Source organism: Lissotriton vulgaris, chromosome 3_1 (assembly GCF_964263255.1).
Source record: "Lissotriton vulgaris chromosome 3_1, aLisVul1.2, whole genome shotgun sequence".
Classification (NCBI taxonomy): Eukaryota; Metazoa; Chordata; class Amphibia; order Caudata; family Salamandridae; genus Lissotriton; species Lissotriton vulgaris.
Genome location: NC_141689.1, coordinates 1,815,598,834 through 1,815,624,944, shown reverse-complemented (window position 1 = coordinate 1,815,624,944; position 26,111 = coordinate 1,815,598,834). Strand labels below are relative to the sequence as shown.

At 46.6% G+C, this 26,111-nt stretch overlaps 1 protein-coding gene across 2 annotated transcripts in view; it reads left to right on the top strand.

Annotated features, from left to right (window-relative positions):
• ZNF827 (zinc finger protein 827) overlaps positions 1 to 26,111 on the top strand; it is a 578,049-nt gene that overhangs the window by 479,916 nt on the left and 72,022 nt on the right. For both annotated transcript variants that reach the window (XM_086962262.1, XM_086962263.1), the window contains exon 8: positions 4,516 to 4,619. In XM_086962262.1, the coding sequence (XP_086818388.1) occupies positions 4,516 to 4,619 (104 nt within the window). The remainder of the gene's footprint in view (positions 1 to 4,515; positions 4,620 to 26,111) is intronic.

Below are 26,111 nucleotides of genomic sequence, written 5' to 3'. Positions count from 1 at the left end.
TAATGCAAATTTAATCCGCATTTATTCACTTTGCATTTACTTTAACAAGGCTTTCGATTTTCGTCAGTAGATACTGATTTTGATTTAAGATGCTAAGAATGGTGTCCCTAAGAACCTTGTCTTTTTAATATCATAGTTTTATATAGATACATGGTCAGTTGTTAAATGAAGCAATCATTTTACTAAATGCTCCAAAATGTATTGCCAATCTGGTGTCCGGCAAAGATGCTTCCAAGCTCTATTGTCTTCTAACCTCTTTCTAAGTGACCTTGTTGCCTCCTTGTTAGCTGCTTCAACACATCTTCCTTGTTTAGTTGGCCATTTCTTTAGAACATTTCATTATGCTAACAATATCTTATTATGTGATGACAGTCCTGTAGTCTTGCAGCATGTCTTCAATGCTCTGGTGGTTTATTCAAATACTAATGATCTCACCTTAATTTGAGAAAAATCCACATTTTAGCATTTGGTAAGACAAACTTAAAATTTCATTGGCATTTAAATAATATTCTGCTTGAAACAGCACCAACCTTTCAATACCTGAGATACTATTTGATAATCAACTTAGGAGGAGACCCCTTATCAAATCAAAGAAAAATATATTACACACAGTTGCTGGTATAGTTGCAAAGTCCTTATTCGTGATGATGGGGTTATTCACTGCATCTTTTGAGAAAAGGATATTTAGGTAAAGTCACATCATTATTAAAGTATGGTGCCCAATTTGGTTTTAAACTACCAATTTTTCAATCGATTCTATTGAAGGTCCAATTTAACAAACATTTGGGAGGCTCAAGAATTCTAGACGCAATTAATTGGATTGAAATTGGCTTGACACCTTCATGGGCTCCTGCTCTTGACGCTACTACCAATTGGTACTACTTGATTATTCAATCAAAACCTGGTATTATTTTATCTCACCTGAAGCTTAAGTTGATCAAATCTAATCAAAGTTGATTTTTTGATTATCCTTTATTTTGCTCGCCCTATTTCAAGGTATTGCATAGGACTGAGTATGTTACTGCACCAAATGTGACTGCTGTAGCTTTCAAAAGGAAGCTGAAATCAACTCTTGAATATTAGTCTGTATGTTATGATTTATGTTATATTCACTCCAAGTCCTAATATCTCATATATGTCTCAGTATTTTACATGTATTGCTCATTGAACTTTATGAGGACATTGTGCTTAATGCATATTCATTTCAGCCAAATCACAACATTGAGCAAGATCAGCAAATGAAGGGATAACCAATATGATTCAATATTTTGTTGTGTTGGTATAACAGAATTAGAAACTGTAGTGTGCATTGTTTCTGCCAGCTGTTATGTTATTCAATGTTACTAGAATGATTTGCCCCTCCTATTCAGAATTCTTGACTCAATTGCTGTTGGATATGACCACAGACACTCTCTTTAATTCCACCAATAGTGAGATGTGCAGAGCCCTATTAGAATATGTTTTGTAACACTTTAACACTAAAAAGTTAAGTGGGTGAGAGCGAGTGCAAGAGATAGAGGGGGAGAACTGGCGCATGGCAGTGTGATACAACTCACACACCTGAGGCAGATGTACTAATGATTCATGCAATGCAGGACAGTAAGGAAAGTTGCTGCACTACCTTGTGTGAAATGGAGAGACTAGAAATGTTCTATATCTATGTAACACACGTCTGTTCCCTCTCTGCGCTGGCGTAAAGTGTACTGCCTTTCATCAATGCAGACATCCTTCTGTCATGCTGCAAGGTTGCCTGCCTTACGAGCAGGAATGTTTTTGTGCAGGAAGGAGTATCTTCCTGCACTGGAACAATCATTAAAGTAATTTTCCTTTTTCTATAAGTGATGCGAAATGCATCACAAGTAGAAAAAGGATGTAATGAGAAGAAATAAAAATATTTCTCTTTGTTGCGACTAGGTCTGGGAGGCACAATGTTTTTGGCACAATCCCAAGTTTACCTACCTTAGTAAACCTGTGGTTGCATCAACATCCATGGGTGGGTGCATGCCTTGTGTTACTAAACCACACAAAGTGGCTTTATGTGACTTAGTAAATCCCAAATATGGGTTTGCGTTTCCTTGCGACGACCTGCGTAAATATGCCCCTTACTGTAAAAAGAAAACTACTATCAAATATCATATCTTCAGACCCTGACTATCAACAATCTTAAGAATATATTCTAAACTGAGCTCCTCACTGCAACGTCATAAAAGTCATATTCACTGAGGCTCTGAACACCATTTCATAGATTGTTTACTCCCCCCTAGCTGTGTCCTTTAAAATTTACACCAAAAATCAACTAGCCCCTTCCCCTTCTGAAAAGTTTGAACTGGTAAGCCTAGCTTATTACCAACTGTAGGACATCTGTTTGTCTAGAAATGCCTCTACAATGAAGAATATGGTATGTAGGCGTCAAATGATGGTAAAGACGGTTGTATCCAGCCCATAGGGGGTCGCAGTGTCACTGTTCTGACACTGAAACTAAAGCAGATGTGTATTAAAAATGATTCTACAAGCTTTGCACACCTGTATCGCTACCCAGCATTGCATACAATGTTTGTATAGCAGTTGCTCTACTAAAAAGTGTTCAAAACACCAGGAATGGTTTTTCAGACCCTAATCCATTGTGTCCAGTTACAATACAGGAGGCCCCCAATCTACATCAGGTCTACTCCAGAGAAAGTGACCACTTCCCGCTAGTTCTCTGGATTTCCCTGGAGTAGCTCTCTTCCTCTATTCCTCAAGGACCAGCAGAAGAATTGTCTTCTAATTTTGTCCCAAGCAGGCACCAGCTTCCTCTGCTACACAGCCTTCTACACCCTGGAGACACAGGAGGGAGGTACTGCTGGGGCAAGCAAGCTTTTCAGCCAGGACTTTTAAAACTGCAAACTGCCTTGGAGGATCAGCAGTAGGCAAGGGATACTACACCTGGAGAAAGTTACTGCTACTCAAACCTAAGTTAAAAGTTCCTTGCTCCACTACCAAAGCAACAAGATTATTTCGGTGAACAATTCAGGGCATTTTGCGAATCGTTTTTTATTCCAGACAGCTTTATTCTGAAAGTTTGTCATATGGGTTTTGAAGAAAGTAAATCCACTATGCGGCTGGTGATGATCTCTTAGGCAAAAGTAATACAATTTCCATGGATTCCCTTCCTGACCTTTCTCAGTGTGATCCAGTTCCTCCTTTCAGAGTGATATGCTTAATGAGACATAACCTACTCGGGTAATGGATGCATCCAAAACCTAATATTTGTTGACCACTTGCTCAACGGTATTCCACTTGTTCTGCATTACTAATTTCACCTCAGGGCTGTTAATCCAGCCTTATAGATTTAGCTCCCCTTCCCTCTGCTCACGTGTAACTGTGGCTCTAAAGTGCTGTCCTTGGCACACAACCTGATAGGGAAAAGGGTTTACTGGAATTCTTCAGAAGCAAATGTGACAAATGACGGCCTGAGACTAATCTTCCCTCCCTATTCGCTCCCTGGTTTGGCTTTTGTTTGTTCTGTCTCACTCCGGTCCAGGCTGAACAAGATGGTCTCAATTAGGTCTGAAGTGGCAGGAGCTCCAACCACTTTTCTTAAGTACTCGGCTGAGCACAGACAAAAATATTTAATATTCCACAAATTTGGAGTAAGTTACTACTAACACAAATGTAACTTTTCCGCTGGTGAAAGCTGCAACTTCAGTATAAGGCACCGTTCACATCAGGGGTTACTAAAAGAAGCCAGAAAATCACTTCACCCTATTTCTAAGAGAGCTACACGGCTTCCTCTCACAACCAGGATTCGATTTACATCCCCTGCAGTATCTGCAAGGCCTTGTACAATGCTAAGCTTGCCAGTTTCTGGGACACACATCACGGGGAGCAAAGCTTTGCCAGACTTAAAACCATAAGTGCAAAAAAAAAAGATCCATGCACAGGCCTTTTCTTCATACGCATAAAGACTCTGGAACTATCTCCTTGTCTGCAAAAGACTGTCCCTGTTTCTACTCCAGTTCAGAAATTAGCTAAAACCTCTTCTATACTCCTGTTCCCTCTGCCGTCAGATAACTAACTATTTGAATATGTATTTGAGTTACCCTCTGTCTAAGACACCACTAACTTATAGTCCTATCAGTCTAATGTCCATACCGTGCACTACAGACTTCCTGCTGTGCACAGTAATAGTAAACTGTTGTTATTACATCCTTGTCTAGCCACTGATGCATTGATAATAGTGTGTTCTGCTATAAACTGTAGAACATAATTAGAATCTCATTGACCCTCAGTTCCTTCGCTCAGCTGCCTCTAAAAGCCACATGTCTGCTGTTTCATACCACATAAAAGTGAAATACAATATTTGTGTACATCTCATAAAAATGGCTGTCCATCTAGGAGGTGTGTGAGTGAAGCTGGCTTTGCTTATTGATACTGGTACTATTGTTCTTATAAAAACCAAGTATATAATTGGTTCAGTCTGTTTTTAATGCCTTTCTAAACATTGTGCACTGAAAGGTAAATATGTCTTTTCAGCCCATTTTTTTCTGAAGACGCATTCAGACGATCGCCATTCACAACAAAGTCGGAGAACATCATGTCCAGTGAAGCTGTTCATCATGGATTGACATCAGTGCCAGGTATGTTAGGTCTACTTTGTCAGTGTTGATCTTATGACGGCACAGTCCTTCGACACCTTGAAGGTGGGCTTATTCTTGTCGCGTGGGCCTGTTGCTGTTTTTAGTTTGTATGCAGGGATTGTTAATGTTTGCACACAATTGTCTTGTTCTGGTGCAGGGATATAAGTTACTTATTGGAAGGACCCTGGCATATCAGGGCGGCCCTTTGATGTTTCACAGCAGCAATCATTTTAGTGCCTTACTTTCTGGCATAAGAATTTTGATGGACTCCTAAGTGTCATAAGAAAAATGATACAAATTGCTTCTCCTGGTACATTATTTTCAACTGTTTTTATTTCTATTGACAATGTTTTTGATTAGCATTTTCCAGCAGGGAAAAACTGTGTCAGAAAAACACTACTTTTCCTCTTACACAAATATATTCTGGATTTTTGTTGTAGGATACACACATGACTTTCTGATTCTCTCTAGACATGCTCTGGGAACTGTGATGAGCCCAGTAGAGTTTTCAACAAGTTCAGCAAATACATAGAATAGCACAAAGGAACGCAAAGGCCGAAACAAAGTCTCACATATGCTCCCAGACAGACATCTTTGGACACAGACCCTTGGGCTAAGTTGCTTAGTTGCGCGATATAAGACTCCCTTCATTCATTCATTCATTCATTCATTCATTCATTCACTCAGACCCATACTAACACAGATTAGCACCCACTTGGATACAAACTGCACATGCATGCGCCCAACTGACATGGGCACACACACACCCTCACCAGGGGCAATCACAGTCTTCCTAATCTGCAGATCAATGGAAGAGGTGACTATGGCTAGCCTAATGAATCCATACAAGCAGAGACCAATTGCAGAGCAGAAACATTTTCCTTGAGCCGCATTAGCCATTGAGACAACTGTGTATCTCATAGTCTGGGACAGCCATGCAGCCGTTGCTGCTGCAGGGGTACAGGGTTGGCACTCTGTCACAAAACATAGCTGAACCATGCCACCGGTCTCAAACTTGGGATACCCCCACATCTTGTGTCTAGGGCACAGCACTAATCGGGCACCTCTTACTTTGCAGCAGCTCATCAAGATGCAGTTTACTTACTGTAGAGTTTAGATTGGCAACTCTGCTTTCATTCCCTGCCACACATACATTTTTCAGGAAGGTGGTTTGCAACACCCATCTGCTTCCAGCCTCCAGAGTCAGGCATTGCCTCCAAGACTGGCAGGTTGGCCACAGTAATTCATAGAAAAATGGCACAGCAGAGATTGTGTCCAAACCATGTTTCAGTGCAAACAGTAATGATCAACATATGTTCTGCTCGCTGAGATACCATGGAGCATATCTCACAGTGTGGGTTTAATGAACTTAAGGGGAAACTGGTGCTGATCTCTTAACAAGATGATGTCCATAGAAAGCAAAACTATGGAGTGCAGCAGAGCAGAGGTAGCCATGGTAATTGCTGAAGGAATTACATGGGCCATGACCATAGACACAGCTATTATGGTCGACAAAATCTCGGATGGAAGACTTCCACTTATTGGAATCCAAGGACCCACACTGGGTAGTTACTGGAAACATGGGACACCAGCTTATGCAATTATGATTATTTGAACCTCAATACAATATACAAAAAAAAAGAAACAAGCATTATCAAACAAATATACAAAGGTTGAAATATTTTATTTGATTCAAAAATAAATATAAATAAATCAAAGTTTTAATTTAATGGGAAGGGTGGGGCTTGTGTAAATTCAATTAAGGTCATTGTCCATACTACATTCTTTTTGATGTATTTACACTGCTCCCACAAATCAATCTGAGAATACCAACGTAGGCCCCGATTACGAGTCTGGCGGTCCACAGACTGCCAGATTTGAGGGGGCGCGGCAGTTGCCATTAGACCGCCACAGCCCTGCCCCAGCAGTCACAGAACCTCTGTTTCCTGGTGGTGTTGCGGCAGTCAGGAGGCAGTAATATGCGGCGGTCCCCAAGCATATTACAAGCCGTGATGTTTTGGGAATGCACATACTCGAAGCTATCAGGCCCTAGGTTTTAGCCTGATCCATAGATTTTATTATTTTATTATTATTATTTCATGTCATTATTATTTCATTTCCTAAGTGCACAAATCCTAACCAGGCTTCTTGGCCCTAAAACGCAATAGCATCCTAGGGTGAAAAAAAGGAGAGGTCAAAATTGGTCTGCTGATTGCGAAAGGATCACAGGAAAGTGTTTTGAAATCCAAGACACTGTTGCCCTCCGTAATGGGAAAAATAAAAAAAAATGATGTTACGAGTTTTGGCTTCACCTTCTCCCTGAATAATTGTGAGCGGGACAATCACATGAGGTTTCGTGGATAAAGATGCCGGCCTGGGGAACTTGTTGGCCTAGACATAAATATAGTGAGGATTGTGACAATAATCGAGTGGGAGAACATGATTGATTGTGCCATTACTGGATGTGACAAGAGAATCTTGATTGGTACTTGAGAGCACGGTGAAGAGATGAAGAAGAAAACCTCGGATCTCAGCCTCGCCCTAGACTTGTCAGCATCTGAGTTCGCCAATATTACAGGAGCCAAATAGCCGGAATGAAATCTAGGCGTATTGAAGCAATACGCAGCCAAACATTCTTCATCTAAAAACCTACTTGATAGAGTGATGGCTGTTTAGCCTACTGGCCCCTTTAAAAGTAAAAACAGTGAAAACAGAAGACACGCCAGAAGTGTGTAAAAACCCATTATATTAGCATTCCCTGGATCCGTAGAAGAATACTGTTCATTTCACTCGTTAATGCCTCACTTAGTTTTGACCCCATCCCTTCAATTAAATGTAAAGTCACTATATGAGTTAACTGTACATAAGCAAGTATCTCATAGTCACTGTGGGTTTCTGTGTATTAAGCACACTGTAGTCATGCAGGACTGCTCAGCAGAACCTTTTATGTACAGGCTCAGCTCTTATCCATTTACGTCATGGAATTGGGTCGTTTCCAATCCTATTAAAGATTCATATTAGCAACCTCTTCTTCCCTGTGTCCTTAGTTTCTCTGTAGTTAGCCCTTGAAAAATCTCCAGCCATTCTCCGTATTAAACAAGAGTCAATGAAAGTTAGGCTTCTTAGGAGACATCATCTTCTCTCGAATAGGGTCCCGGCCTGCCTTTACATTTTCTCTCAGGTTCCCACAATCTGCTTACATAGAGTGGGAACCTTCCAAAGGCCTTCGTCCAGCTCTCTCCCTATCTGGATTGGACCTGATTCCACCCAGGCACTCCCACCCATGATTTCCCGTCTTCTCTGTGGGTGGTCGGACTAGTTGGGTATTGATCGCGTGCCACATTCTCCTCCCAGGGTGAAAGTAGCATTTCACAAGGCCAACAGCGGTTTACTTGGTGTTGTCTTGTGCTTACAACCCAGGGCCTTTTACCTGGAAAGTAAGTTCCTACCTTGCAAGGAATGCCCCAAAGTTTGGTTACTCACACCTCCAACCCACCCTCCGCTCCCAAGCAGGAACCGACCTGAACAGGAGAGTCTGTTCCTTGGCCCGATGTGTGGCAGACGGTGAAAAGGATCAGCACCAAATCTTCTAAACCTAGTGAGCCGACTCCCTTGCACACCCAAACACACCGCTGCCCTAACTACGAGTGTCAAACAAAACAGGTGATGGACCGAATGTGGATCAATGTCACACCAGTCAAAAGATCTGGGCCCAAATCCATTGTTTTTTTGCACTCCACACCACCCCGGGTTAGACAATGGCGATATGCAAATCAGCTCTGACCCTGTGCCCCATGGGAACAGTCCAGTCCGAACTACAAAAGCCATGTCCTTCCCAGAACGGAATCAAGCATCCGAGGACCGGACCGGTTTCGAGGTAACACCTCTCATCAGCCCGGCTAGCTTGACTCCAGTGGTGTGGAGTGCCTGGGACCCACGTCTGAGCATCCCCAGCGCACTTATGGCGGCAATTGCAAACAAAACAGGTGATGGACCGAATGTGGATCAATGTCACACACTCACCCCAGTCAAAAGATCTGGGCCCAAATCCATCGTTTTTTTGCACTCCACACCACCCCGGGTTAGACAATGGCGATATGCAAATCAGCTCTGACCCTGTGCCCCATGGGAACAGTCCAGTCCGAACTACAAAAGCCATGTCCTTCCCAGAACGGAATCAAGCATCGGAGGACCGGACCGGTTTCGAGGTAACACCTCTCATCAGCCCGGCTAGCTTGACTCCAGTGGTGTGGAGTGCCTGGGACCCACGTCTGAGCATCCCCAGCGCACTTATGGCGGCAAGTCTGGGAAAGATATGGCTGTGTAGTTCGGACTGGACTGTTCCCATGGGGCACAGGGTCAGAGCTGATTTGCATAAAGCCATTATCTAACCCAGGGTGGTGTGGAGTGCAAAAAACGATGGATTTAGGCCCAGATCCTTGTACTGGGGTGAATGTAAGACATTGATCTACATTCTGTCCATCAAATTGTTTTTTGTAATTTTCTAACTACGAGTGTCAGCCTATCCAGAATGGTTTTACAGCTCAAAGGCATCAGCGTGAGCTCTCCTCTGATGCTGTTCCAGAGCTCATGTGACTCTGTGATGTCAAAAGAAAGGAAATGGTGTAGGCAGAGAAGAGGAGCGGGCCAAGTTTTGAGTCCTGGTCAGTTCCATACAGCAAGGGAAATGTCGATGAGAAGCCAGATCCACATTGGGGAAGAGACCTTTATGGACAGTTTCTGAAATCCCGAGAGAGTTAAGTACATAAATAATCAGAGGGTGGTGCACAGCAATTTGTAGAAGTTGACAGAGGAATAAAAGTTCAGAAAAGTAGAGATGCTGTCTGGATACCTGGATAGTAGTCCAGGGCTAGGTGGAGTTAGCTCAGAAGAGGCAATACTGGGTAGGGTGATATTTCATTGATGCATTTGTGGAGAGCGGGTGGGGGCTTCTCGTCATTATAAGGTACAATGTCCCACCACCTTTATCCCTGCTGCAATGTTCATCTGAGGTCACGGCTGGGTGAGAGCTTAAAACATTTACCATGGCTAGCAGATAAAACACTAAATGATATTGTCTGACATACCAATTAATCCCTACATTCTTTTTCTGCTTTTTCAGAGAACAGGCTAGCAAAACACATAAGGAAATAAGTTACAACCAATTATGGATATTCTAGCAACACTTTCTGCTATCAAAACTCTATATAATATGAGCAAAAACACATTGTTACAGGTGTTAAACTTAAATTACTTTCCTTACCTTGTGTTATCTTAGTTTCTTCCCTCCATAAAGTTGAATCCTGTTCGCTTGAACCTAGCGAACATGATTAACCGCAGCCAAGGTTTGCAGTCAATGGCCCATGTAGGAATCCAGCTGGCATGGTTTATAGTAATGAGAAGGGCCTGCTTCAGGGTGGCTGGGCTGTTGTGTCTCCTTTGGTCCCCCCCATGCGCATGCAGGCTACCGCTCCGCGGCGCGACAGATCGCAGCAGTTCAGCAGCAGATTGACGGTCCTCCCTGTGCCCCACAGCAGGCCCTATAATTGAAGAAAAAGCAGTCTAGAAGACTGTATTATAATAGGCAATTTTATCAGATGAAAAGGCATCCAGTGCCTGGCCAAGGTGCAAGCCTCATGCAGACTGCAAGCGCCATCATGGTGTTTCTGCTGCCTGCCGGGGGCCAGGGAAGCATCGACCTGGGAAGAATTTGAGGAGAAAGCGAGCAGTGCTGCAGAAGAAGTGGATCATCCCACTCCGCCATGGCCCTTCAGGGCTTAAGGCTTCATAGTCGCTAGACCGGTGTGAGACATGATTGTCCCTCACCGTATCGCTTCAATGGGCGCCATGCTGGGAGGTGCCAACCTGCGAGTCGCCACTGGCGCGCACACTGATGAGTAAATAACTAGCCTGACGCACAGTAGCCATGTTTGGTAGCATGGCTTCCCCTTGGCAGAAGATGTGTTTGTTGTTATGAAGAGAGGTGACTGTGGGTCAGTGGGAACAAGTGGAGATGTTTTTGAATTGTGTAGTAGGGTGTGCTACGCGATACTTGCGACACCCAAGGTCCCCTCCGCAGTCGAAACCGGCTCACAGTATGAGAAGTTTAGTTTTGTGGCGAGTGCCCGTCCTGACAGGGCAGATGACTAGAAACCTTTCTGTCATTTGCCTTTTCGAAGTAAATGGGGCTGAGACTTGACATCCTCCTCTCAACTGTCATTAATCGTGATCTAATGCTCTGTGATATGGGGGTACAGAGCAAGTGTCGTTGTGATAAAATCTATACGTTTATGTCCTTTTGGTTTGTCGCGACCTTACTTGTCACTATGTTGCCAGGCTCAAATACCTGTATAACCTTTGTAACGATGTAACCTGCAATTTATGGTCTGATACTCATGTAAAGCGCTCTCATGCCTCCGGGTCTAGCCAGCGTTATATAAAACCTTTAAGATAAATAAAATAAAAATAAATAAATCTATAGGACTTATGAAAATCCAACACCTTCGAGTGACAGAAACATGTTTAGTACATTTCCTTTTGTAAGCCCCACATTGTGTTTTTTTTTTTTAAATAAAAGAGGGCCCCAGTAGAAGTACTGGGCTCTATAACATTTTTGTAGCACTAAAGTGAAAGGCATGCTTTGGGATGGCAAACTAAGACCGATAGCAGAACATAACGTACACTGAGCACCTATTACAGCATTACGTTTTTAAATCAAAGGTTTACATATACTTTTGATTCCAGTTCTACTATGTATAAATGATACGTGAGCACAATCCTGTTATGGTGACTTTGTGAAATTCCTCCCAATGTTTGTACGTTCATTTGCTTCACAACAAGCCGACTATAACTAGTTCTGGCGACCCATTTTAGACAAACCGGATGACTCTAAATTCTTTTATCATGAAAGGTGTTTACTTCGTGAAAGCCCTTAGTGATTTGTTTTTCCTGACTTCCTTACAGATTTACAGTGCACTGTGTTGAGCGTTCATTTTCAGGATGAAACCATCAACCATTTGGTTTTTTTTCATCAGGATATCTGAAAAACGTTGTCTTCTTTTCTCCCCCCACCCCACCCCAGATACTTCATAGTTTTCCCCACACACGTACCTATCCCATTTGGTTTTTAGTTAAACAAACAAGTGGTTCTGTCGGGTAAGACACAATACTTTAACAATGCTAGTACATGCAATTAAAAGAGAACTCTCTGATACAGGTATGCAAATGAGAAATAAATGCTCAAGCAATAGGAAAAAATTAATGTAGCCAAATGGTGAATTCATGTAACTTTATATCAGAATTCAATCACGTTTGTACTGAATTACCTCACTCAGTGATAAACAATTGATACAGGATATGACTGTCAAACACAAGTGAAATTCAGTGACAATTGGTGAACAAGGTTACCCCTTTTCTGTAACCCATTTTGGTTTTTACCCACATCCTTTATTCTATTCCCTACTTTTCACCAATTCTTTCTCCTTCTCTTCGTATTTATTCATTTAGGGAAGGGTGTGAAGGTTGTTCGCTCGTCTTCATTTTCTATCAGTCATTCTTCACCACACACCTCCTTTGTTGTTGTTTTACTAAGCAAAGTGCAGATGCAGCCATTTTCGGGTCCTAATCCCATTGTGTTCTCCTCATCTTGCCCACTTTTTCTATATTTCCTCCTTACCTTTTTTACCTGATTGCTCCTCACTCCTCTTCTATGTGTGTAACCTTTCTATAGTCACATAGAAAAGAGTAATGTGGCCATGTTTTGTGAAACAATAGAGAGATTGCTTGACAATTTTAATTTTGTATTTAACAACTTCGTTTCACATGCAACTCACGTTTGTTACAATTTGTAAGAAGTCGCAGGGCTGGACTTCTCCGTTTGGATTTTGCCTTAAACGAAGTTGCACCCTTTCAAGTAGATTTTTGATTAAATATGAGCAAAGTCATAAACAATGTTGAGAAAGAGAACACCAGCAAATCCTTTGGTAAGATTAGTACATTGACACTAGTATGCTACTTAAGCCCCAAATTATTTTCTACAATAGATAGCCCACACCATTGTATTATATGGCTTTGTGGATTTAGTTCAGTGTCATTATTAGATCAGTTAAGTGAGAAGTATTCACTGGACAGGGTAAAGATACGTTCTTTTTACAGTCCCAGGTGCCCCAAGAGGCCACACAAAAATCCCTATAGGAAGTAAGGAATATGAAACCAATAATTCAATGGGAGGGTTGTGTAAGAAATAACTAACCCCTCCCCTTTTATCTAGTTAGTTTGGTCTATTTCAAGGAGATCCATGATTTCTGACTTTAGTGTCTATTGTTTGCACTGATCAGAAGTTCCAAATTCCCTATCGATGTGTCAACAGGGTGAAAACATATTGAATCTTCCTGGGTTTCTGTGCCTCTTTCCAGGTATTGCAGGACATGGTAGACTTCTCTTCACAGCTGGTCCCCTGTCACATTTTAACCTCCATACTGTGCTTTTGGAGGTTTAGATGCTGGAAAAATTCATCGTATATCCTAAGATCCTCTTCCCTCTGGTCGCGAGGGTGGAAATATTTCACCTGCTAAATCAAGGACCATCATAGGGCCTTTTTTTTTTGTTTTTGGTTTTTTATTGAAAATCCAGGAAGACACGACAAGGCACCAAACTGTACAGCAGAAAAGAAACAATGAGGATCACGACAAACACTTTTGTTGTAATACTTTGAGCCACATAAACCATGAATTCAAAACAGACAAAATTAAGGAATTACATATATATATATATATATATATATATATATATATATATATATATATATATATATATATATATATATATATATATATATATATATAAGGGAGACACAGCTGTTATGAAAGAAACTAAACCGGCCATTCAAACAGAATAAAGTTAAAACAATTTATACACCCATATAGGCCACAACTAGGCCCCAAATCTCTTGGCCTAATTTCATTTTCCGTCTCCCTTTAATAGCATACAGACTGTATTCCAAGTTAAATATTGACACAAATCTTGCTCTCCATAGTTCAGAGGAAGCAACCTCCTTTTGCAGCCATATTAAGGCAATACAAAGTCTAGCAACTGCTGTAGCTAGAAAAAACAAATATTGAGATTTGCGAGCGAATTGATTAATTGCCATTCCCTCCGCCACACCCAACAATACCTGCGCTGCAGATAATTGTACAGGCTCCCCCAAAATCTCAGTTAAATAAAAACTTTTCTATGTGACTAAAAAGAGTGTTTACGTTTCCGCACATATAAAAGACATGTACCACATCGGCAGCGTCGGACCCACCGCGAAAGCACTTCCCCTCATTTGGTCTCCCCCACTTAGATATTTTAGCTGGGGAGTAATATAGATCAAAAACTGTCTTATAGTGCTAGGCAGAGAGATTTGCTGACAAAAACAATTTCCCAGCTAATTTGATCGAAGTTTCTAACCTCGTACCAGAGTATCCCAACCTGATGTCCCATTTGCAATTTTGGGCCTCAAGATCGTTCTCACAAATATCCAACAACATAGTGTATAATGTACCAATCCGAGCTCTTTTCCTCACTGCCTCAATAAGGGGATTAGCTTGAATTTCCCATCAGGCTTTAAGCAAATAGTCCAGGACCTGTAAATATTTTAAAAAATCAGGCTGGGACAGGTGAAATTGCTCCCTTAGTGTATCAAAAGGCATTAGTCCCTCATTATCAAATAAATCTCCAATAACACAAATCCCCTTCTCACGCCAATTATCCACCACCCGATCCCAAAATACCGATGGTAAAAGAGTTGTTGCATTTAACGGGGTATACCAAGATACCTTTTCCATCTTATACCTCTTCCTGATAGCTAATCACACCTGGTAGGCAGCATTCAAAACTTTGAATCTAGTTTGCTTATAAAAACTCCTATCAAGATCTATAAAAAGCTGATTTTTTGCATTGCTACCCAACAACATTTGGTAGATGGATGGCGATTCGGCCAGACTGGTTGGTTCTGCCCAGTTAATAATATATTCATATGCTGTAGCATACAAACATAGTAATATAACGTAAAGTCTGGGACCACCCAGCCTCCTTGCAGCTGCGTTAGGATCATATATCGCATAGCTCTTCGTGCTTTACCCTGAGCCCATAAGAACCTAGCACATAAAGATTGTAATAAAGCAAGATTACCACGGGAAATCTCCAAGGGCACAGAGCAAAAGAAATATAATATTTTTGGTAAGATTACCATTTTAAGAACATTACATCTGCCAACCATGGACAGATGTAAACACTCGCATTGATCCAATTGTTAACGTGCAGCCAACTATAATCTTGCCCAGTTAACCTCGACCAATGCCCTTAAACATCCCCGAATCGTAATGCCCAAATAAGATACCTAATTCAAAACCCTTTGATCATCATATGCCTCTATATTCTCTCAGAGAAGTTGTGTTTTGGATGTATTTAATTTATATCCTGACACTTCCCCATATTGTGCAGCTAGTGATTCATCTCAGGCATGGCGGTTGCTGGATTAGGAGTTACTACCACGATATCATCCACGTATGCAAAAATGCGGTATTGGTCTTGCCTCAATATTATTGATTTGATCCTAGAACTATATTCTAGCATTTTTAAAAATGGGTCAATGTATAAAGAAAATAATAGGGGGGAGCAGGGGCATCCCTGCTGCGTCCCACGTGTAATCGGCACAGGTTTGGATTCCAAACCCTTTACACAAATTCGAGCAACAGGTTGGCGATATAGTGTTTGTAAAGCAGAAACAAACCGTTGTCTGAACCCCGACGAATCATAACTGCCCACAGAAATCCCCATGCGACCCGATCAAAAGCCTTCTCGGCATCTAGTAATATAAGACTAAACGGATCCCCCCAGCAGTTAGCACTATCCAACAATGTTATGACTCTATTGATATGATTGGTCGTCACCCATTTGGGGATAAATCTGTGTTGTCGAATCGAGACTAAAGGTGTTATAACTTCCGCCAGCCGGGTCGCAAGGATTTTTGAGTAGATCTTTCCATCCGCATTCAAAAGGGAGATTGGGCGGTATGAAGCCGGGTGTTCAGGGGGCTTTTTTTTTTAAAATACTGAAATACTGGCTTCATCCCAAGTTAACCGGGACACACCTGTCTGAGCAAGCCTGATGTAGCCAACATATCATGCTTCAAAACTCCAAATTAGGTTTTATAGATCTCAAGTTGGAGTTTGTCCGGCCCAGCGGCTTTACCAGATGCTAATTCGTTTACGGCTCTTTCTAATTCTTCCAAAGTGATAGGGGCCTCCAACATCTCTGCTTCCGTATCCCCCAAATTACTATCACAAAACCGATATATCAGAGGTCCTGCCTTTTGCAAATCATACTCTTCCCCAGTATACAGGGCCTCATAGAAGTCATGGAACACCTCAAGAATCCCAGCCTCATATTCCACAAGATTCCCTCTAGAATCAACCATTGAACTGATTCTCTGGAAGGCCTCTTTTGCTCTAAGTTTGTGTGCAAGACACTGTCCACTAGCCTCCCCATATTCATAATTCAATTGTTTTTTAGCTAGGTATTTCATCGCTGACTCTTGGCTCCAATGAAGGTTGATTTTAGCCTTACACTTAGCCACCTCAGATAATAGATCGCTAATATCAGAGCCACCTTGTATCCCCAACATAAGCTATTCTTCTGCCTCTATCAGAGCTAAGTATAATTCCTGTAATAAAGTCTGCACTTGTTTTTGCTTATGCAAACCGAAGCTAAGAACTTCCCCCCGAATGCGGCTTTAAAAGTATCCCGCACCCACCCTATACTTGTGCTACTGCGATTAGTCCGAAAAAAGCACTCAATCCAGTCTTTCATATACGTAACAAACTTAACATCTAACAATAATTTCCTATCAAAGGAAAAACCTTGTGGCACAGATGCAGTCCGGGTAAATGCTAAAGTTAAAACCAGTGGGGCATGATCTGAAGTGACCCATGGATATACCTGTATTCCAGCATCCAACAATAGATGTTTCGAAGTGAAAAAATAATCCAGTCTTACCAGCTTCTGGTGGGGACAAGAATAAAATGTATACCCAGGGTCTCCCCCATCAGAATAGCCCGAGCATCCACCAAACCATGAGCGTCCAGAAAAAATGTAAGCACATTAAATACCCTAGGCTTCCTCCCACTGTACCTATAGTTTACATCCTGTAAGGATTTAGGGCCAAGGTGAATATTTAAATCACCACAGACAATCAGTGGAGTGGGCCATAAGGCCAATTCTACATTTAGCCACTCTAAAATCAGCGCCTCATCAAAATGTAAGCCATAAATAGAACATATCGTAAATTTCTGCTTCCCACTAATACATTAAGCTATCGCCCACCTCCCTTGTTTGTCAGCCAATGTTCTACCCGTACTCTGTATATGTTTTTTGGCTAAAATTGCAACACCCCGAGATGTGATAGATTGTTCAGTGTTAGCCAGTACCATATAGCCCAACTCCAAAAGTAACTTCCTTTTAGCCCAAGTTATATGAGTTTACTGCAGACATATCAAATCAACCTGCAGCACCTGCAACTCACTTGCGACCCGCTGTCTTTTATTAAGATGATTCAAGCCTCTAACATTCAGAGAGCCGAACCGAATGCCTTTACCCCTCATCTGTAACCCCTGTATTTTTAACCTTATAGAATGTGTGCCAAGAGTCCCCTTGCTTCAAACACAGAAAAATAGTGTCTTCATGGATTATTTTCTTTTTTTCCCAACCGACAGCCTACCCCCCACCCTCCTAACCCCTCCCCATCCTCTTCTCCTCCCCCCGTAACCCCTTCCACCCAAATGTGGGCGTAAGGACCATGTCCTCAGTGATGGCGAGAAGTTGTGAACTGGCCCCTCCCCCGCAGACTCCACCCGTGACCCACCCACCTCAACATAAATCATCATATACATTTTCGTAACAGATCTTAAGAAATCTTAACCACATCCTGCATTACTAGACACAAAAAATAACTAATTTCACAATTTGCAGCACTTTTATGTTCACTGAAGCTCATATTCTATCTTACAAGTTGCAACTTCGTCATATACAGAACATCGTCCCCCATTTCTACATTATAAGCCTGTCCAGGAGGGATCGCTCCCAGAAAAAGCCCTCCACCAGCGTCTTTCTGCTCTTGTAGAACAACTAAGTTTGAGCAACTGATGCACCCACCAGGTGACATTTCAACTTTTCTTACTCTCTGTTGGCACCTGTTCCCACACAAATCATTCTCTGCATATTCAAGCAGGAGCTCTCACCAGCCTGGACCTGCACAGATGTATGATTCGTATGATTCTTTTAAATCCACCTGTGACCATTTCCCACTTGAGAGAACGTTGCTGTGTGAAAATATCTAAATGCTAATGGTAACTTTTGTCAGTATATTCCGCCTATACTACATGCTACTAGGTCAGCTGAGTGGAGCACCCTGGCCCTTCTAGCAACTTCCATCTACCCTTAAATAGTCTTTTAAAACATTTTCTATCATAATCAGCTTTCACATGTCCGTTTTTATAAACTTGTATTCTAATAACATAATCTCGCCTGTTATCTTAGATGGGGTGGTTTGGGCTATTTTTGAGGCTACCTTTATTTCTGTTGCACCTGTGCCAGGTCATCCTGAGAGCTGCTGCTGGTTAAAAAGAAAAATCACTGCGGCAACTTGGTGTCTTGAGAGGCTTGATAACTAGTCGTGTCTATATGGCGACTGCCCCATCCCAATGCCACCTACCACTGTTCAGTTAACTGGCAGCACCCGCCCCACCATCCTATTAGCTCTAGATGGCTGCTACACCCTTCCCTATCACTTTAGACCATGATATCTCTTCACCACTTGCTGTTGTCCTTACCCCCCTGTTTTCGCCTCCTTGCAGTTGTACCTGCTCCAGGCTGCACTCTCTTCGTGCCTTTCCTTCCCCTCTTCCCTCACGAGCCAAATGTGGGGCCAAGCGTGGGACCCGAAAGTGTGAGGTCACGGCACCAGCATATCAAGCCCACTACAGCTCGGCTACACCCATGCAAAGGAAGCATACAACCGCCTCACACAAGTACCACAGGAGAGGGCCTGGAGGCACATGACCGTCCTGCCAAAAGGGAGACTTCAGGACATACAGAGCAGAAGGCAAGAACCCAAGGTGACAGTGAGTCCATTAGGTCATCCTGCTGGGGCTGGAAAGTGACCCGGCAAAGCAGGGAGCGGAATTGTAGGCCATGCTTTTCCTACTGGGAAAAACTGGGCGACTGTGCCGGCTATCCAGCACATAGGCCACAACAAGTGTGTGTTTACAACTTATTAACTCCAAGGCACTTTACAGGCCCCACACACCTGCTGCCAGGGACTACCAGCAAATCAGGGAAGCACCAACATCACCAGCCAGAGAGGACCACATAGCGCAACAAGACACCCGTTAAAGAAAGAGTCTGCTGAAACACGAATAATTGGACGATAGGAAAATGATAATTGGCAAATAGACATGGCAGCCTACCTAACAAGATGATAAACTAGATACCATGGTAGCCATCCAAACATGTTGTGGACTGTTGCCACAAATGCCCCACATTTCAAAAGCAAGAGGTGGCATACAATACCGTGCAAGACGTAGAGGAGCCAAACTAGTAACTTATTTTAGCTCCTGGTATGCTACCTGTAGGCTGCCCTGGACCCGTCCCAGTGCACGTAGGTGTTTGGGGTAGCACCAACACATCATCGTGCTACGCCAAGGACCATGGGAAATTTGCCAAGTGTGAAGGGGACGTAGAAGATCATCTCGCGAGTCGCAATAGCAATTCAAGGAACCAAAAACCTGGCTCTTTAGATCCATTTATTTCTAGCTTCCAGCATTTAATGCTTCGTACTGAGGGTAGGAAGCATTAGCGCCAATACAGCTCGGCTGACATAAATATGCGCTCTATAAAACAATGTATTATTATTATTATTAAGGTAATAGTGCACATGGGGCGTGGCTACGCGCGCAGCGAGACTGGCTGCTCCCTAACAGAGCTCCGGCGAGAGCCCACACCTAGGGGGTCATTTCTCCGCGCAAAACCCCGCCTGGCCGGCCCACACTCGCAGCGAGTGACCAGTGGGCACTACCAAAGCATCGGACCGAAGCTCACGGTCCATCGAGCTCCGGAACCGCACCGGCACAAACGCGGCCATCGCAGCCGGAGGAGTGAACGCGGGCTCGGCGGGGCCCGGCAGGCGAACCCGGTGTCGGAACCGGAAGTGAGGGCCGCGCGGAAGGGGCGCCCGGGAGAAGCGGACCGAGGCGACGGCGCTGGGCCCCACCACAGCGCATCGGCCCTAGGCGGACCACGAAGGGCAGAGACGACCCGGCTGGCCATGACCCGGGGAAAGTGAGGAGACACGGCGCTAGGGGACTGAGACCGCCCACTGGACTCCTGAAGCCGAGACAGGCACGAGGACGTGCCCATCCCCCTCCCGGCCTGCAGCGGGGGGACGGAGCGCTACTGGGGGAAGCGGACCCGGGATCGGGCCCCCGACGACGCCTGCTGCGACCCTAGACGGTGAGTGCTGCGCAGCGAGGAGCACAGAGCGCAACACCTGCCTGGCTCACCCGGCGCCGAGAACTACCAGGCAGCCAAGAGACACTCCCAGGGCGCCCGGCGGGCTGCATCCAGAGACACGAGGTGGCAGAGGGGCAGCGCCGGTGAGGGCCGCTGCCCAGCCAAAAAGCTCCGCTGCTGACCACGTGCGCAGGCCTGAGGAGAGTGCCGGCTGGGGAGAGCGCCAAGGGGAGACACAGCCTGACACTCACGTCACCAATGCCAGCTGCTGGATACTGACGGACCCCGGCACCCAAGAAACCCCGATTAAGTCCGACTGCCCGGGCCGCCCGCCGCAGCCACGGAGAGCCGGGCACACAGAACCATAGAGTCTGCTGGGAGAGTAGGACATCGTGGGGTGATGCTGCCAACAGCACGCAGCCCATAACTCCGGAGCCCTTGGAAACACGGCGCTACTGGACACCCGAAGAAACAGGGGGTAGGCGTGGGGGCTCAGGACATGACCGGCAGCGGGAGGGGTACAACATAGCCCATCACCAGAGTCCTGAATGGGATAACGGCTGCCACCGACGCAAGCGGCGCTTAGGACGGGGCGACCGCACAGGAGGCTCAGAGGTGACAGACACCTGCCCTGGAAACGCCACGAACACACGGACCACCACCCCATCCGGATGTCTGGAGGTGCCGGGAAGCGCACAGGACAGGGGAGCACGTCCCAAAAGGGCAAAATGGACAAGCCGCAGAAACAAACGGACGCAGATCCGGTAACGGCCAGGCTGGACTCGGTACTGGCGGCCATGGAGCGCCTGGAAAGTTCCATCCAGTCCACCCGGACATCCCTGGAGGCGAAAATAGACGGAGTCGCAATAGATCTCACACACCTGAAAGAGGACCATAAGAAACTGGCCGAACGCACCAAAACCCTGGAAACCGCAGTGACGGCCATAGACCCTCGAGTCGCCCAATCGGACAAACATATTAAGGACCTCCTCAACAGAGTGGAATTCCTAGAGGACAGGGCAGAGGATGCAGAAGGGAGGGCGAGACGCAACAACGTCCGCATAGTAGGTTTGCCAGAAAAATGGGAAGGCAAGGATCCGACCGCCCACGTGGAGGAATGGCTACGAACCCTGTTACCCGAAGGCACCCTCTCGCCATATTTCGTGGTGGAACGGGCGCATAGAGTCCCGACCAGGCCGCTCCACACAGGCTCAAACCCACGCCCTTTTCTGATCCGAATCCTGAACTATAGGGACCGGGACACTGTACTAAGAGAAACCCGAAAACTGGGCACCATCCAAGTTGAAAACGCGAACATAATGTTTTTCCCAGACTATACAATCCAGGTGCAACGCCAGAGGCAATCGTTCCTAATGGTAAAGCGGAGGCTACGCCAACTGGGGCTTACATATTCCCTCCTTTTCCCAGCGAAGCTCAGGGTGATAGCGAACGAGAAGACACACTTCTTTGACTCCTCGGAAGACGTGGAGGCCTGGCTAGACAACGGGACGGACAAGAGCACGGGGAGGTCCGGAAATCCGGACAGGCCCAGGAGACACAGAAGACCCAAGAGGAGACGTGGCGCCAGGTCACCCTCCCCCGCGGCCAGCGGCACCCAACATAGCGCGAGCCCGCCGGAAGAAGACATACGCAGAGAACAACAGGAGGCCCTGCGGATGGTCTCGGAACTCAGCGGCTCCCCGACACGGCGTTCCCCGCCTGCCGCCAGTCCTAGAACATCGCCGAGTGAAGATGAGGCGATATATGGTCTCCCGGATTCGCAACTCTCAGGTGGGCTGCCAGACATCACCCCACAAACGTCGGATCTGTACGGCTGAAGTAGTGCCGTAACATAGGGCTATCGGCGAGGGAAGCATCGGCAAGGCGCTGCCCGATGGCAACGGACACCGAACCCGCAATACGTCATGGAGATGTCACACTGGCAATTATCAACTGCGGGGCAGGCGCCCCAAGGAACCCCCACCACGGGGGCCACCACCACTTTGCAGGGTCCCCATGGGAGGGCGGAGGTTACCGACTACAAGCTTGACCAGAGCAGTGGCCCCGTGTCTTTACAAATGTACTGTTTGATAGCCGATGGACTGGCCGGGTGGCCACACAGACTAACGAACACAACCCCCTGGGAGGGCGCTCACGCCTTCATGCTCAACAGATGCACACTGGCTGCTTGGACTGCGTGATGTATAGCAACCCCCCGGAATGGTTTGTTCGCACTTTTTGTAGAATGTTTGGACGGCTGCCCGTTTGGCAACCGACCCGATGGAGTTACCCCCAGTTAATGTTCACCCCCCTTCTCCCTATTGTGAAACGCTGCATACATGGCTCGCAGGGGTGCTCGCTGAACTATTCTAAGGGCTGCTCGGACAAAGGAGGTGATACTCTGACACTGGAAGCCGGAGGGCCTAATGGGAGAGTGCCTGGAGTGAGGGAGGGTACGGGTGGGACTGCCTTGTTGAATGTTAATGGCTGAAGTCAAGATGTGTACCTGGAATGTGCGCGGAATACACACGCCCGCGCGCAGGTACATGATATATTCGTACCTGAAGAGACACAAGGTACAGATAGCGCTCCTACAGGAGACTCACCTAACAACACCAGAGGTACACACCCTGCGCAGGCGATGGCGAGGTCAGATCTATGCCACTGGGTTCTCCTCTTACGCCAGGGGGGCACTGATATGGGTGCGACCAGGGCTCCCGTTTGAAGTTGAGGACTCACACATAGACAAGGAAGGGAGGCTGGTGGCAGTGAAGGGGCGGCTGGACGGACGCCCGCTGGTGGTGGCGTCACTATATGCCCCTAACACAGACCAACAGAGGTTCCTGGAAATGGTGTCCACAACCCTGGCGCACTGGCACGGGATCCCCTGGATATTGGGGGGGGACTACAATAGCGTATTAGATACCACACTGGACCGCTCATTCCCACCTCTACCCGGCGCACCAGTGGTGGGTGCCATGAAAGCTCTTATAGCCTGGGCCTCACACTGGAACCTGCATGATGTGTGGCGCCACCGGAACCCAACGACCAGGATATACTCGTACTACTCAGGAGCTCATACCCTACACACCCGGTTAGATAGATTCATGCTCACAGATGATCTGCTCCCACTGGCGACGGAGGCGCTATACATGGGTAGGACACACTCCGACCATAACCCACATATGCTGACGATCTCCTGGGCACACACACGCCCCCCAGTCCCCAACTGGAGGCTGCAGCCGGACCTCCTGCTAGATGCACCTTTCCGGGACTCACTGTTCGCACACATTGTACACTACTTCGAGGATAATGCAGGCACGGCCACCTCTCTGCAGATGGAATGGGAGGCGTTCAAGGTGGTCATAAGGGGACAATGCTTGGGCACGCAGGGGAACCTCAAACGCCAGGTGGAGAGGGACCTACACAGGGTGGAGGAGGAACTGAGTAGACACGAGCGGGACTCGGTGGGAGGACACATAACTGGGCTTCACAAAGCGCAGGCGGCCCACGAAAAACTACTGGAGAGGCTCAGATGTCTGAACTTCGCGGCTCACGCGGCGCGCACACACGACAGGGGGGACAAGCCCGGCAAGCTGCTGTCGTGGCTCATCGCCAGAGAAGATCGGACGCAGCCAGTCACAAAAGTACTAGGCGCGAATGGAGTGCCCTTACACACGCAGTCAGAGATACACGGAGCGTTCACCGCACACTACAAAGCACTATATCGCTCTTGCCTACCCACGCCCGCCCCAGACACGGAGGAGTATCTCAATCAGATACTGCTGCCGACACTCACCGATGCCCAACGCACTGTCCTGACGGCACCCATAGCTCCTGAGGAGCTCCGGGAAGTCATAGCGGCGCTCTCCAACGGAAAGTCCCCCGGCCCAGACGGACTCCCAGCGGAGTTTTATAAAGCATACCAAGACCTCCTGGTCCCTGAACTCGTAAAGATGTATGAGACAGCACTGGACGACTCCTCCCTGCCCCCGTCTCTGAATGAGGCTACACTGGTCTCCCTACTGAAACCGGGTAAGGACGGGGCACTCATGGGCTCATATAGGCCCCTTGCCCTCTTAAACACGGACTACAAAATACTAGCATCTATGCTAGCGAGGAGACTGGCCCAATACACACCTACCCTGGTCCACCCTGACCAGAACGGGTTTGTACCCACACGCAGCACATCACATAACATCCGCCGGCAATTCAGAGTGCAGGAGTACGCGAGAGGCCCTTGGCCACTATCAGGTTGCATAGTATTGGACCTGGAAAAGGCATTCGACTCGGTGGAGTGGCCGTTTCTTAGGGCGGTTATGCAAAAGTTTGACCTGGGAGACACCTTTCTGGACATGGTGGGTCTCCTATATCAAACGCCAACAGTTCGAGTCCGGATGGGGGGCCTGCTATCGGAGGCCATACAGGTGAGGCGGGGCACGCGGCAAGGCTGCCCGTTATCACCTCTACTCTTCTCGTTGGCCATGGAGCCACTGGCGGAGATACTGCGGATGCAAGGCGCCGAGTGGGGCATCCCGTTGATAGATGGGGTACACGCGGTTTCCCTTTATGCCGACGACCTACTCCTCTACGTCAGGGACCTAACACGGATACCGCCGGGACTAACCGACGCCCTCCGCGACTTCACAACGCATTCGGGACTGAGGGTCAACTGGGATAAATCTGGGGTCTTCCCCTTTCACCCGGAAATGCAGGAAAGCGCGGTGCAACTAGGGGACACGACACTGACATGGTACGCCGGCACTTTTAAGTATCTGGGCATCCACATATATAGAAACACAGCAGACATACTGGATGGCAACCTGATTAGAGCCATAAACTCCTTGCGGGCCCAGATCCAATTTTGGGGCACGCTCCCGCTCAATGTCCCGGCCAGAATCACCCTGACTAAAATGATAGTCCTGCCTAGACTACTGTACTATTTTTCGAATATACCGGTGTATGTCCCGGCTCGGGTCTTTAGAGACTTGGAGACACTTACGCGAACCCTGATCTGGAATGTGGGGAGACCGAGAGTGGCACTGAAGAAACTGTATGCCCCGACGGCCTCGGGGGGACTCGCGGTCCCGAATCAAGAGCATTACTACCTTGCCGCGCAACTCCAGTGGGTGGTGGCCTGGCTCGCGGGTAGGAACCTGAATGACACGGCCTCGACAGTCCCAGCCCTAACACATGCAGAAGCCCTCGCACTATTCCACCCACTCAGAGGAGCGGCACGCGAGACGCAGCTACACCTAGCGGTGGCACTGAGATGCTACAGGCGTGCACTGCGATTGACCAGGGAAACTGCCCCCTACGCGCCAGCCCTGCCGCTAGAGGGACTACCAAGACCTGGGGGAGTAGTGACAGCAGCGCACCTGCATGACTGGGCGCAAGTGGGACTTGAGACACTGGCGGACTTGTATGACGACGGGGCCATGGTACGGTTCGAGGGGCTGGTGGAGAATCCGGGGCTGCCAGCGGGACAATTCCTGATGCATGCATCAATGATGCGAGTCCTCACGGAACACTGGGGCGATATGTCCGTGGAACCCGAGACCCACCTCCTGTTACAATACCTGCACGTAATGGGGGCAGGGTCACACGTTGTGCACTGGCTAACGCAGGCACTGAGGTCCCACACAACGGCCTCCCTTCAGTCGCTCAGAGATAGATGGACCACTGACAGGGGGAGGGACTGGTCGGATAAAGAATGGGAAAGGATCCTAGAGGGGCCGCAACACGTCCCCCGCAACTCGAGATTCAAAATCATACAGTTCTATATCGTGCATAGGGCATACTTGTCCCCGGACAAGGTTAACCGCTACTTTGGTTTGAATACCTCCAAATACCCGCGATGCGCGCTCCTAGACGCGGATCTCCTGCATATGCTGTGGGCATGTCCCAAGCTCCGGACGTACTGGCACGCTGTTACCGCGCTGT